This window comes from Tympanuchus pallidicinctus, unplaced genomic scaffold, assembly GCF_026119805.1.
Source record: "Tympanuchus pallidicinctus isolate F22 unplaced genomic scaffold, pur_lepc_1.0 scaffold1, whole genome shotgun sequence".
Classification (NCBI taxonomy): domain Eukaryota; kingdom Metazoa; phylum Chordata; class Aves; order Galliformes; family Phasianidae; genus Tympanuchus; species Tympanuchus pallidicinctus.
In genome coordinates, this window is record NW_026294618.1 from 103112206 (window position 1) to 103126444 (window position 14239).

The following is a 14239-nucleotide window of genomic DNA, read 5'->3' on the forward strand; positions in this document are numbered from 1 at the left end:
GACAGGCAATATTCGAGAACATGGATTTCCAAGACAGAGTAACAGCAAACTCTCATCTGAGAGAATATACTGAATAAGAAGCTATAGCAGTGGAAATAGTTATTTTTATCCTGACAGAAAGCTGTGATCTCAGTGCTCTAAGATGGAGGGCCTTGTGCATGCCCACAACATGAAAAGAGAGAGCTTACAGAAAGGCCAAGCTACTCCTGACTCCCACAGATACCTCTGCACCATGCAACATGGTACCTACCACATCCCAAACGTTATGCAGGATTAGGTGTTAAAATCACTGCCAGTTCCTAAAACGGGTGCTAAAAAGCCACTCTGAGCTCTAGGGGCTGCCTCTGCTTTTGGGAACTGGGCTTGGTTCAGGTTTGTGCACTCGGCATTCCCCATCCCAAAATGGTGACCTCTGTAGTCCCCAAGCCATGGGTCTGAGCACAGTCAAGCAGACAGTGCAGTAAGGATGGCAATAAGTAACTCTAGTGCCCAACCATCTGTGTGCCTCTGCCCTAACAGCAACCCAACTGCCTGCCTGCAGCTTCCTGCCCACAGCACCGAGTTGTCCCCCTCTAAAACCCACTCTGCTTGATTTCACAGAGAGCCAGTAGCTCTCAATAAAGGCCAGAGTGCCTCCAGCAACCTTACAAAGAACAAAGTAGAATCTGTGCCTATAAGCAGAGCAGCTGGAATTAATGAAATACTCCATGCAAAAACCTCTTCCTTTTTTTCTTAAAGACTAATGACACTTTGCACATGCAGCTGGCAGCTCACAAAAGCCCCTTGGTTCATCTTTCTAAAAAACAGCCTTCTGGTTCTTATTCTTGAATTGCTTACAGAGAAACATATTCGTTATGGAAAAAGGGATATTATCCTATTTTGAGACTGATCTCCTGCATGCATAAAATTCAACGGGTGATACAGAACTTACTGCAAACTGAGCAAAATGGAGTCTTTATTGTAGGTTGTTTTGAATGTTTTCTTGTGTAACTGTAGTCTATCCAGAAGCACCTGTGCAGTTACACACTTGCATGGACTGTCACAGGCAGGCAGTTGTAAGCACCAGGTAATAATAATTGAGGAGTAAGGAGTTATGGCAATAGCTTATGGGTGGGCACATCAACATAATTAACAACACAGTATAGAAATATGCAGAGAAAAACATAGCTACAACTACTCCTGAACAACTGGGTACAAGTTGAGGAGTTCCTGGATTGTGCTGGCAAGAAATGGCTGCTTAATTGATGTGTTGCTCCATGATTTACCTTGCAAGGCAGAAAATCACCTATTCCACCAAAGAGATCTCATGGTTCATGACAAAGAAGGTACTATTTTTCTGGAAAAATTAATCAAGAAGAAATTCAGCAAAACAATTGCTACTTTTCCCCTCCTGAATATCTCTCTTCCAGCTGAAGCATCCAAGCAGAATGCCATTCTCAATATTTACAGATCAGGGTGCAGATAACCATACTTCGTACTCTCAATTCTTCCCTTGTGTGCCCAAATTCAGCCAGAAGCCCTGAGGCCAGGGACCCTGCCACATCTAGGATGCTCAAGGCTTCCCTAAGAGAATTCAGGAGGTACCTCTACCTCTGGTGCTACCTTGCTGAACACGTGAGGACTGTAAATTGTGCCCTACTATAAAATATTTGATAGCAGCACAACTGGTGTTAATGGGGCTTGGCAGAGCACACATAGTTTTATGAAGTTCTATGCTGAAAATGACACAATCAACCATTATCCACTAAAGCTAAATTTAATTTTCCTCTGTGCCGCTCCACAACATCCTTCTACAAAGATCCTTCTCTTAAATAAAGCAAGAAAGGCAGTAGACCTTCACAAATTAGAGCCCCACTCTTTCTCTGACTTTCCATCCACTAATTGGATTCATGCTAGTTTAAAAGTGTCAGATATCCTTTCCTGAAATAAAGGAGAAATATCATTGGCATCTCAGTTCGGCTGAAAAATAGCCGGTCTATGAAAGAGGTAATCGAGGACATGGCAGCTCCTAAATCTGTTTGATCCGTTCCAAGAAGCCTGTGTCTGAGGTGGAAGCACAGCTGCCCCAAATCTTTCTTGTGCTACCTGACTGAAGTAACACTGATTTCTTTAAAAATAGAAGCCAACAAAGCAAAATGAAGACCTGCACATCCAAAACTCAGAGGCCATTCATACAGCTGTACTAAGAGATGAAAACCACATCAAATAGGCCTAAAGTATTTCTGTAAGTACTATGACTGAGCCCCAATACTGCTCTGAGTTTCCAAATCCTCACTGCTGCTGCTGCTATATAAACTCTGATGACATCAATTATACTTATATCCAGAAGACCTTTGCAAACTTTCTTGGAAATACTCTGAAACAAGTTTTACAAATCTAAGCCAGAACCAACCCGAGACCCTGGGGAAAATGTGGCTGAAGAGCTGAAGAAGGAAAAGTGAGTGTTGGGCAATCATGTGTTAAGAGAAACTAAGCAACAAACAGCTGTGCTGTTGATTCCAAGCTTAAAACACAACAGAGCAGGTTTCCAGCTAGTGTACAAGGACTTCAATTCCTAGCCTGAAATGCTACTCCATCACAGTCCTTAAATTGCATTGAAAAGACAGATGATTCAGAACTTATGTAAGACTTAATTGTTTTTAAGCTGGTCATTCTACACCACGCTGCTTTTCAGCCTCCTTAGTTTACAATCAAGAGAAAATATCATTTCTTCCCACCCCAAAGCTTTTTTCTGTCAGGCTCCAATCTGCATAAAATTTCTTCTTCCAGCTTACTCTCTTAAAAATTAAACAGCAGTCATACAGCATTGGATGCAGTAGATAGGAAACCCATCAGAATTATATTAAACTTACAGAGCTGGCTTATTATATTGTCATAGGATAGATGACAGAAAATTTTATGTGGCTATCACCCATAAAAGCAATTTAAATATATACTCTTTTGAAGCAGCATCTTCATTTGAATACTACAGTGAACCATCTTTAAACCATCTATGAAATGACATTATCTAGAGATGATCTAAAAAATGAAGTCAGAAGTAACATCCAATTTTATAAACTGTAGTGAGATTGAAGCTACCATTTTGGCCAGCACAGAATCTAGCAGAAAGTCTTCCACAAGTCTTAGCAAATGCTTTTAATTTCCTATGCAAACAGAAGTGAACAGCAAGCCACTCGAAACCCACTTACCTGTTGAACCAGTCATCTGTATAGCGGGGGTAAGGGTAGGGATCATTACTGCTGAAATCGTAGCTAGCTTGGGCATTCTGCAAAACACAAAGCTCAGTGAATGCACAGGAAAGCAGACATGCTAGGTGAAGCAGGACACACATACCCACAGAAAATCTCATTAGGTAATAGGTTCTTTTTTCTCCCCTGGAAAAGAAGATGTCATTCCTTCTCTGTGAAATTCCGCTTATGTTTCAGCAAACACCATTTTGTACGCTCAACACCACTCCCAAAAGTGCTTTATTAGAGGATTTAGGTCCTGTTTCAGCTTAATTTGATCACCCCGCCAACATTTTCATGAGCTATTAGGCTACTTAGTATGGCAGGACAAAGATTAAACAACATTTCCCAATCAGTATTAGAAATGGCCACACACTTGGGGTCTTCCTTCTTACTAAGAAAAATAGTATGGCTATGAAATTTTTCTCAAAATTCTAACGTGAAAACTGTATTAATGTTCAGGACATACGTGTCAAAATTCTCTCTGTGTATTTTCTTGATCCTTCAGTTGTTTGAACAGCTTTATTAAATGTGGCTGTCGGACCCTTCTGAGAATTCCATCCCAGCCTCTCCTTTTTACACAGTCTAAACCACTCATGATTTTGCCCCATCAGCAGAGCTGAGGACACTCAGCAACTTTTTGATGCTATATTTGAGAAGCAACTGGAGAGTTTCAGAAAGTCAAGTGCATCTTCTTTCTTCTCTCTCAATGAAAAGAAATAAATTAAGGGTGACTGAAAATTAAGCCTTTAAAAATATTTAGAAGCTTCCTCACAACTGTATGATCATAGAGTTTATATTTTAATAAACACCATACACAAGGAGTAGAATTATGTTAATTCTTAATTAATGTACTTACATTCTTTTTAAGATTTGGCTGAGCATGCTATTGAAGATAATTTGAGTCTGAATAGCTTTGCTCCTAAAAACATTCCTTTTCAGCAAATTCTCAGCTCAAGGGGTGCAGGAATAGGCAGTCCATTAGTAGCACCAAAGACTTTGGATTTTAGATTCAAAATCACCAGCTCCCAAAAACTCTTGTGCCAGAATGAAACAGAGACAACATTGTCCTTGACCCTTGGAGGGCAAATTGAAGTATCTTTCTGGTTACTGTCCAATGAGTTTTTGGGTCATCATTCCAGAGAGCTTGGTTCTTTATATTCAATATGGACAATAAATATTCTGCAGTATTTTAATGGAGTCCAGGCTTGCAGAATGCCAGCCACATGGTTCAGTGCTGTTCTCCAGCTCAGATATAGCCAAATACCTTTATAAGTATCTTTACTGATCTCTCAGTATCTCTAAACTTAGGCCATGATTTTCAGCCTTAAGATGCCTGTTAATAATTTCAGCTGTAGCCACAGGTTCTCAGTGCTTCTGAGCCTCTGTGCCCAGGTGCATGTTTAATTTACCTCTTTTAATTATCACAGTTGCTTATACAGCACTTTGAATGGCATGGATCTGTATGAGCAAAGAGTAAATAGAATATGACTTTTCAGCCGGGGAAAAAGGGGAACTTGACAGTTGTCTATAAATCACAAATAGCACAGAGAAGGTGGACAGGGAGTTATTTACTACTTCTCATAATGCAAGAACTAGCAGGAATCCACAGAAATTACCAGAGGGAAGATAGAGAAGCAGCAGAAAACAGCAAGAATTGCTTTTCCACAGAGCATATAATGAGTTACAAAATTCATTGGCCCCCAGCAATACAGAGGTCAAAAGCCTGAAAAAAAAGAGGTTAGGCAAATTAATAGAAAATGAATCTGGAAGGAGCATTAGATGCTGTGCTTCCTCCTTCTCCAGTAGTCCAGAAAACTGCAAACACTGGAAGCCAGGATGCCACAACCATGTAGGCACCTGACGGCCTCTGGCCTGGTGGCTGTGCTGCTCCTCCAGCACCCACTCCTGGCTGGCTGTTGCTGGAGACTCTTTCTACTATTGCAGGAATTTCATGAGTAACCCAAATCGTTCTGTGAGATATGGCAACTCACACAAGAGATGGGTGATGTACCACAACTAGGGTCCTGTGTGATAAAAGCTCTGGGCAGCCTGGTCTGATGGTTGGTGACCCAGCACATAGCAGAGGGGTTGAAACTAGATGATCACTGTGGTCCTTTTCAACCCAGGCCATTCTATGATTCTATGAAAAACCTTGTGGCACATATAGCCTATCTCAGTGATACAGAGGAGATTTGGATTCTGCAACGTCCAGAGGAGTTGCAATAAGGATTTGCACAAGGGACCAAGTCTCATCCCACACATAAGAAGAAATGAGCATCAATAAAAACAAATGAACGTGTCAACAGTCCTGTTCTTTATTAACAAGTTGTATGGGGCTGCTGAATCATGGCCTGAACCTCTAATTAATCACCTGAGGTGAGCAATGAGTCAGCCACAAAGCACAGGTGCAGGCAATTCACCTGTGCTGCAGGAAGGGGTGGAGCCTGGCTGCACCTCTCCTAGACCTCAGCCAAACTCCTGGATATACTATATCACCTGTATATTCATTGATTGTACACAAGTGCAGTATCTACTCCTAGCAGAACAAGGTGGAAAAATGCATCTTATGGTAAAATTAAAACAGAAATGATGACTCTCTGAGCAATTTAATTAGAAGACAAAATCTACTCTGTCAGTCTAGACTTGGAAACCTTTGGAGATAAATGAATTCCAATCACAAATTAAATAAACTTCCTTATATTGCTGCCTTGGACTAGACATGGCCTGGAAATAATGCAGACTACAGATAACTGAGCTTATTTCCAGTGATTTCAGATCTTTTTCACATAGCTATGAGCTAACTGGGTACTAAATGTAATCCAACATATAGCCAATTCCTTACTCAGTTAGAACTTCTGGTTTCACTTCATCGTATGGATGAGAATTGAAACTCAGTTGTGAGTCAGCTCAGGTTTTTTTCTCATAGGGAAGGAACACAGTTGTACTGACATGGGATCTGAGTTGACAGGAGGGCTGCTGAGGCTGATTTTTTCAGGAAAACATGAGACATTCAAGCGCATCATGAAAGCTATCAACCACTCCTGACTCTGTTAATTTCCTTGTGCAGAGAATTATAGATGGAAAAATCCTTCTAGCTGTGCAGACATACCACTTGTGTCTAGAATGGTGATGGGAAAATGGATTCCACAAATGATTCAGCCCACTCTGCAGCAGACTGAAGCTTTGCTCTGTGTCCCATGTAACCAACAGCCAGACTATGGAAAGGTTGCTTTAGGCAGGCTACAAACCAGGTTGCACAACGCTCTTCCAAATCTTCCAGTTTTTACTCACTTGATTTTGGATAGCTGCACTCGGAGGAAAAAGATATCTAATTTAGCAGGAACCATCGACAAAGTGCAAAATTAAGAAGAGTTCTTGGAAAGAAAACAACTGCTGACTGCAAGCAAGATTTATCTTCATTAAGGTCTTTGGAAAAAGACAGCAAGTTTCATCTTCATAAGCGAACATTCTGCCCACGCTATGAAAGCTGTGGAACTGGAAATGAAACAGCACTGACGAGTACAAATGGACTGCTTCAAGTTCCTAATTTAAAGATCAAATTCTCAAATATCTAAGCTAGAACATATTTTATTTTTCCTTCCCCATTCCCCCCCCCAACCCCTACAGCACAGTTGGTAGCCAAAATGAATCATCTTGTGTTCTGGGAAGTGAACGCTAAAATCTGTGACCTGCCGTTCTCATCCACAGGCTGGCCCTTCCAGCAGGCAGCAAGAGACTGTTTATCACTAACTCAGAGATGAGATGGCAATGAAAAGCAGTGCATGTGAAGATCTGCAGCAGCACAGTGAAATAAAAATATACTGCCTTTCAACTCATGTAATTTGGTTTTTCAATTTTAACGTCCTACCAGTAGGTATTTCTCTTAGACTTGATTTGCCTGTCTGATATTTGGTTGTCAGTATCTGATGTAGTTGCTCAGTCTTTCGACCATCAGTGGAATGATCAGATTCAGGAAGCAACTCAGGACTGTCAGTTTTAGGCTGGAGTCTAGACCTGGACGAGTCCTGAAGCGTGGCATTACAACAAGATCAATCTTACCCCCTGTGTTCAATCAATACCAGTTCCTTATTGTAAAAAGATTTGAACCTGACATTCATCAATACATAATTACATGTAAATAATTTCTGCTGTATAACAGAGAATGGCTGTTTTGCTATGAAAGAGAGCGATTATCTTGTATTTTAAGGCATATCTCTACTTTTGCTATCTAGTTTTCTGCATCTTTATCCCAAGTAAGATGCTGACAAAAAATGATGATGAGATTCTTTCAATCATTTACTAAGTAATAGTTTATATACTAGGATACAAATTGATGACTTTTACCTGGGTATAAAATTCAGCTTTCCTTAAAAATAAGCTTTGCCTACCCAAGAATTGCCCTGTACTTTTAAAAATATATGCAGTGCCATCTTCTCTGTAAAACATTCATTCTGTATAATACAACAAAAACAGTAAATCAATTGTCCCATGTGTTGCTCAGATCTGTAATAAAATTATGTACCTTGAGTAATGCAGCAAGCCCATAAATTTTTATATAGCTTTACAAGCCTCTAAAGAGTAATTCACATATAATTCTCTTTTCCTCCTTAACTCATGAAATTTGCCTATGCTTACATGAAAGTCCATGAAACAAACAATTAAAGAGAAATGTCTACTGGCCACAATCTGATTCTATTAATGATGTTAAAGCACTGATGTATTTAGCCCAGAGATTTAAAATAAAAGAAACATCTTTAACACAAATGGCATTTGCCTTACCCTCTTCAAGAAACTGCAATTCCTTGTAGATCTGTCACAGTGTGCTACCTTTTACTTGTTTGAATTCTTTACTCATCCAAAGAGGGAGCAAACTCCTGAGCTCAAATTACAACGTATGACCTCTGACAAACTGTATTAAAATAACACTGCATGTCATACAGTGGGAAATGAAATTCAGTTTTGTAGACTCAAGCTTAAGAAAATAGAAACGCTTCCTATGAGGCAAAGAAAAGGAGGCAACGTGATATTTTGCCTAGGAGGAATGCCATAAAGCTTAAAGGTCATTAATGAAAAAGAGTCACAGCTGCTGAGTCAGTAGTCATACAGTAGCCATCTTCCTCCGCCATGGGAACTATGCTGTTCTAGATCTTGGTTGGATTTTTTATTTTGTTTTGTTCAGAAAAAAAAAAAATCTGCAAATTCTTAAGCAGCTTTGCTTTTCCATGAGCTAATTTACACGTCCATACTTTTATCCAGCAAATCCAGAGCTGAATTCAGGACCTTTTTAACATCAAGAATACATCCACAAATGGGTTGTATTCGAGTATATTAACCACAAAAAGTGAATTTGCTGTCAGAGTGTACTTTCATCTCCCTCCAGAGACATAAGCTTTTTACCCAGTTCTTACAGGTATATTATAAAAGGAGGAATACTCAGTCATATCTTGAATAATTTATAAGACAGCAGCACACTTTTCTACCATCCTCCTTTTCAAAGCAGTCACAGAAAAATAAATACAAATCTCATTTGAAACAGATGGAGAAGCATGCCAGGTCCTGAATACTACCCAAGGTGCCCATAAACCATCCTAGCATTCTGGATTCAGGTATTCATTAGAGGTTCTGCTTGTCCCCAAAGTGAGCAAGTACATAGCACATCACAACGTGATTTCACAACACAAAGCAAACCTGCTGCACACAGCAGATGAGGCCAAGAACTCTTCCTTTAACTGGACAGATTTGAAGTTACAACTGAAAAATCTCTTACCTCAATTCTCTTAAGACTCAACATTTTAGGTTTAGGTAAAATACTAGGTAAATTACAGCCAAAAGACTAAAAGCTGACTATTATCAACATTTGGCTAATGCTCATTTTATAAGAGTAAAGGCATTTGGGGTAACAGATGTCACCACTTCTAATAATCCAGTTGTCAAAATGTATGGAAGACATGTTTACTGTGTCACCTGCAATATTGCTTCTTATTTTGCAAAGCAGAAAATCTGACACATCTTATGTTTTAAAAAACAGAACAAACCAACCAACAAAAAAAGCCCCATGCAACTGAAAAAGAAATGGGGCTTGCGTTAATATTTATATCTATCTGTGGTTAAGTAGTATTATTTTTAAAGTAACAGTTATGATGAAAAATAGCTTAACAAGATACCTTAAACTGCAATCTTTCTTTAGACAGATTTCCTTCATCAAGTAACTGATCAGCTTCTCTTCATCTCACTTGGCACTACCTCTTATTTACCACTTATCTTATTTTTTTACTAATTTCTGTTCTGCTTCCCCTGCAGATCAAAAAAATAAATGAATCAGAAAACCCAGATGAGTTACATTGCCAGCTGGCACTTTTTGGCATGCAATCATCCTCAAAGTAAAGCTTGCAGCTAAAATTAACTCATTAACTATTTCACATGGGGAAAAAGCACCTATGTAGTAAGTAAAGCAGTGAAACAGATCAATCTAAGGACAACAAAGTTTTTCAGTCTTCAAATAATAGAAGAAATAATCCATTCCATTCTTAACTATCAAGACTGCTGAGTGTTTTCCCAGTATAGTAAACCAAATGGAAGGCCAGATGCATTCAGCTACATGCAGTCTAGCTCACTGTGGCTACTTTTTGCTGTTGCTTGGCTCAGAGGTATACAGTCAAACAAGACAGAAAACAAACAAAAAATAATCACAGAATCTTAGAGAAAAATTAAGTTGAACTTTTTTTTCCTTAATTTTTAAGAATGGAGCACAGTTTTGATTCTTCCTCCACACTTTTCAGGATGATGTGGAAGAAACCTGAAGTGCACCAAAACTGTTCATTACTTAGAATGAGAGCTCCTCAAAGCAAGTTAATTTAGAAAAAATGAGACATTTCTACTCAGCCAAGCACTGCTTAAATTTCAGAGCAGATGCCAAAAATCTCTGAGACATGCCTCAAACTTACTGAAGAGTCACTGAATGTTCATAGGTAGGCACATTACTGAAGACGATTAATAAATCAATTACAGGTAATGAGTTCCAGGGCAAGTGGCAAATTTAAAGCTATAAGTCTTCAGCTTATGAAATGAACTCTTTGATTTCTTTAACTCAGGGCAAGGGTAACATGGTTTCTGAGTAGCCAGAACCAGAGAAGCCCTTGGACCATTTCATGATGTTAGCAAATATAAAGAGCAAAATGAATCATACTGAAAAATACTGTGAACACACACTTGGTACACCAATATCATGTTGGGTGCTAAGCTGCAGTAAAGGTTGTGTTTGCAGAGCTGTCATAGCAGCCAGCACATTCAGCCTCTGTCAGGGATGAGCTGGAAGGAAAGGGAGCTAAGCTCTCTCTCCCTCCTCTCAATGGACTCAATTCAAAGCCTACCAAAACCAGTCACAGGCTTTCCTACCATAATACCACAGGCAGGATTTGGATCACATCCAACACAAAGGCCTCATTCTTAAGTGCCACGTGGTGGATAAGGGACATGTTTCTGCAATGTGGAAGAAAATCTGTAGCTCAGTTTTTGCAGTGTTCAGCAGTAAGTCAAGAACAGTTCTGAAGCATGACAGGGCAAAGAGAAGCTGCTTGTGCTGGCAGAGCAAACGCTGCCCTGCAGCTGCATGGAAACATGCCCCTCCATAATCATAGAGGCACTGCAGTCAGAGTCAGTAAAAACTGATCAGTTATCAGCAATGCTTCCAGCAAAGTGCACGAATACTGGTCATATGGTTGTAATAGCACTCATAAAACAAAACTGGCAGACTGTTGAGGCTGGACACTTAAAACCAGTCACACTAATTGTGCTTGTAAAAGACAGGCAAAGTGCACCTTTGCAGAAGATGGAAATCAAGTGGCTTAGATGGTTTGGTGAGGTAATGACAACAGACAGATCCAGTTGATGGTGTTTGTGGAGAGGAACAGGAGGACTGGGAGAGCTACCCTTGTTACACAAGAGCACTGAAAGTAAGAACGGGCAAGACAGTAAAGTGAATGGTTTCTCCTTGTTCTGAAAGGTTTCTTAGCTGACAAGAGAAGAACCAACTGTTAACAAGCACTGAAGCAGTTTCACCTAAATTGCATGAGTACGGATGATGACAAAAGGACACAAAAAAAGTGACATTGTAAGTGGATCAAAAGGAGGTGAACAGTTCAGAGAAGAGACTTAGAAAACATAATGCAAGCCATTATGTACATTTATTTCATCACAGAAGCAAATAGAAGCTGATTTACATGCCTTGGAGTTACAAGGTCTTGAAGATCTACTCTTTTATTCCAATTGCATGCTGACCTCATTAGCATAGGTTGAGCACATTGCAAGAGAGTATTCCTATCACTAAAATCTGTCAAGTCATGCTGGGTTCTCAGGGACTTTAATGGACTAGTTTATATGCTTTTCTATTAATTAAAAATAGTTTCTTTGTTTATTCTATGTGAGAGACAGGGAAACCATTGAACAGCTAGATCCAAAATTTCAGGGAGATAAAGTGAGATTGCAGAACAATCTTGTGTAAGTCTACATGTACTGTGTACTGTGCCTCTGTTTATGCTTTTAAACAGTACATATCATTCCAGACTCTTCTCTTAAATTATTCTGTTTGATTAACAGCTGATGTTTTCACAGCAATTTATTGGATGCGTCAATTTAAGAGATGTCCTAGACATCATTAGCTGACAATGAGAGATTCACAATTACATCAGTCAGACACGGTATCGCTTTTGACTAATTTTTCAACTAAGTGCCTCTCACTGAATCAAAGTGATCTTGTTTCTCCCAGTAGGTAACAATTGTTAAAACATACACTAGCATTGAAATTATAAAGTCCTTAAACATAGCACAGATTTTTGTACTCTTTTTTGTACATATTCAAAGAGAGGCCTTTAACAAAATGCAGACCACAGTTCCAAAGAACTTTCATTTCAAAGTTTAAGAGCAAAGAGTAGGGGGAATGTGTGACTCAGCTGTTTAACTTTCACACAGTTGCTACACAGAATGGGAAGAAGCAGAAGCTTCATCAAATACAAGCTCCTGTCCTGTAGTGAAAGACGTTATCCTGCTTGGTCATGTTTCCACAGCTTTTGGGATCCTTATTTGCTCTGATGAAGCTATGAAGCCTGTCTCTTGTGATGACTGAAAAAAGCAATACGCAGTAGAATAAATCCAATAAACCTGCTGTTTGTACAGTCTGCCAAATTTCTGATTGCCCTGGACTTAATGGAAGGGCTACTGGTGACTTCAATGAGACCAACATTTTATCAGACACTGTGCACTGCTATTTTGTTCCTCTCTAAGAAAGGCTCATTATTCTTACTGCTTCTGTTGGGAGTGCAACAGAAAGTACATTATTTTTAAATCAAAGCAATGTGAAATTGGGCAGACATTCAAAAATATCTTAACAACCTACATACCACACTAGTTCATCTACCAAGAGAAGAACTATTATATACAGAACACACGAATGCATACAACAGTGTTAAGCAATGCAAAGCAAGTAGCTACATCTAGATGAAGTGCCAAACAGAAAAAAATGAACTAATTTCAGATGAACCAAAATAACTTTTTAAGTTAACTGTTTAAGTTAACTGTTTAAGTATTGGAGTCCTTTTGCATCTTTCTCTACTGTATTTAGGCTAGCATTTGTTTGCACAAGATAGCAGGTTCTTTGTGCCTTCCTGCTTTTCTCTACTGGAGGCTTACCCAAGGGACTCCACCAAAATCTCCTTTTTGCATGTCATTAGCACGCCCACTAATAAACAGAGGGTTTGAGTCCTTTTTGCCAAGTCAACACTAGGTCTGAAAGTCCATCCTTGTCACCTATCAATTTTTTACAAAGCTTTCTGAGGGATAAGCATTCTCCACAAACGCCGTCTAATTTAGACTTCTCTGCTAAGACCTTAAGTAGACAAAACGTAACTACAACATGAAGTTTAATGAAGTTCCATTTCAATGCTGAACGATATTCAGGGATTTCAACATCAGCAGTGTCTTAAACAGCATGAGCAGTTAAAGTTACGATTTTCACAAAAAACAGGAACTTCCAAATGCAAAAAACTGCAAAAATATGTTTGGCTTTTTTCAATTAAAAATGTGCTATTTTCTCTTTGGGGAATTAGAAGCTCCTTACTTAATTTTACTGGACTTTAGTTTAGTATTACATGGTACGCACTGCCTCCAGGAAAATCTGCATTTGAACCTGTCCTCCCTAAGCAGACCATAAACTACAGTGGCATTTTGTTGCTGCTGATTTAATTCAGAAAGTTCCAGCAGACAAATATTTAAAGTTGAATCGATCCAAAATTGAAATATTTTATTTGTATTACCCCATGGACACTTACAGTTTATAAAAAGCTCAATATTGTTCTATTGCAAGATTTCTGGCCAGTTCCAAAAGCTAAACAGTCTCCAGAAAAGAATGTAATATAGAACCAAAACAGAACAGTACCAGATCCCTTCTTAGCAAACAGTGAGAACTGATAACTTTCCTCTACTTGCCTTGTCTAGATAAAAGAAGAAAGTCATTTCAAAAAAACTTTCTTGGAGAACTCAAGAGAGAGGCACAAGCCAATTTTAAAAGTGCCTGTCAGATGAAGAAATGTCCTTATCTGCTTTTCCACCTCTGCACATTTCTCATTTCAAGCCCTAATTTATTTTCCTTGAACGATGCCTTAAGTGAAAACTAATACCAGAGCTTAATGATTAAAGTGATTAGCCACCTTACACTTTCTCGGTGTGCGGTTGATTAATTAAATACATGGATTACAGGGAAAAATAACTGCTGCGGACAATGTGTGGTCCTTAGCTTGCAAAATGAGTATCTTTGGCACCACGTCACGTTGCTTGCACATGAAGCATGCATTTAATATGACAAATATCCTTTTCAGGTGGTTATAATGCAGCAGAAAGCCGAAAACTTTTTGCAGCGTTCACTGTTTGGAAATAATCTCAGGTAAGTGCAGCTACCATACATGAATCATTCTGATTCTGGAAGAATTGTACTTTGAGGATATTTTATAGCCAGCATA

At 39.1% G+C, this 14239-nt stretch overlaps 1 protein-coding gene across 1 annotated transcript in view; it reads right to left on the reverse strand.

Annotated features, from left to right (window-relative positions):
• The window catches only part of PCSK2 (proprotein convertase subtilisin/kexin type 2), a 93742-nt gene that overhangs the window by 24640 nt on the left and 54863 nt on the right, over window positions 1–14239 (reverse strand). The window contains exon 6 of the mRNA XM_052677479.1: window positions 3189–3265. Coding sequence (XP_052533439.1) covers window positions 3189–3265 — 77 coding nt within the window. The remainder of the gene's footprint in view (window positions 1–3188; window positions 3266–14239) is intronic.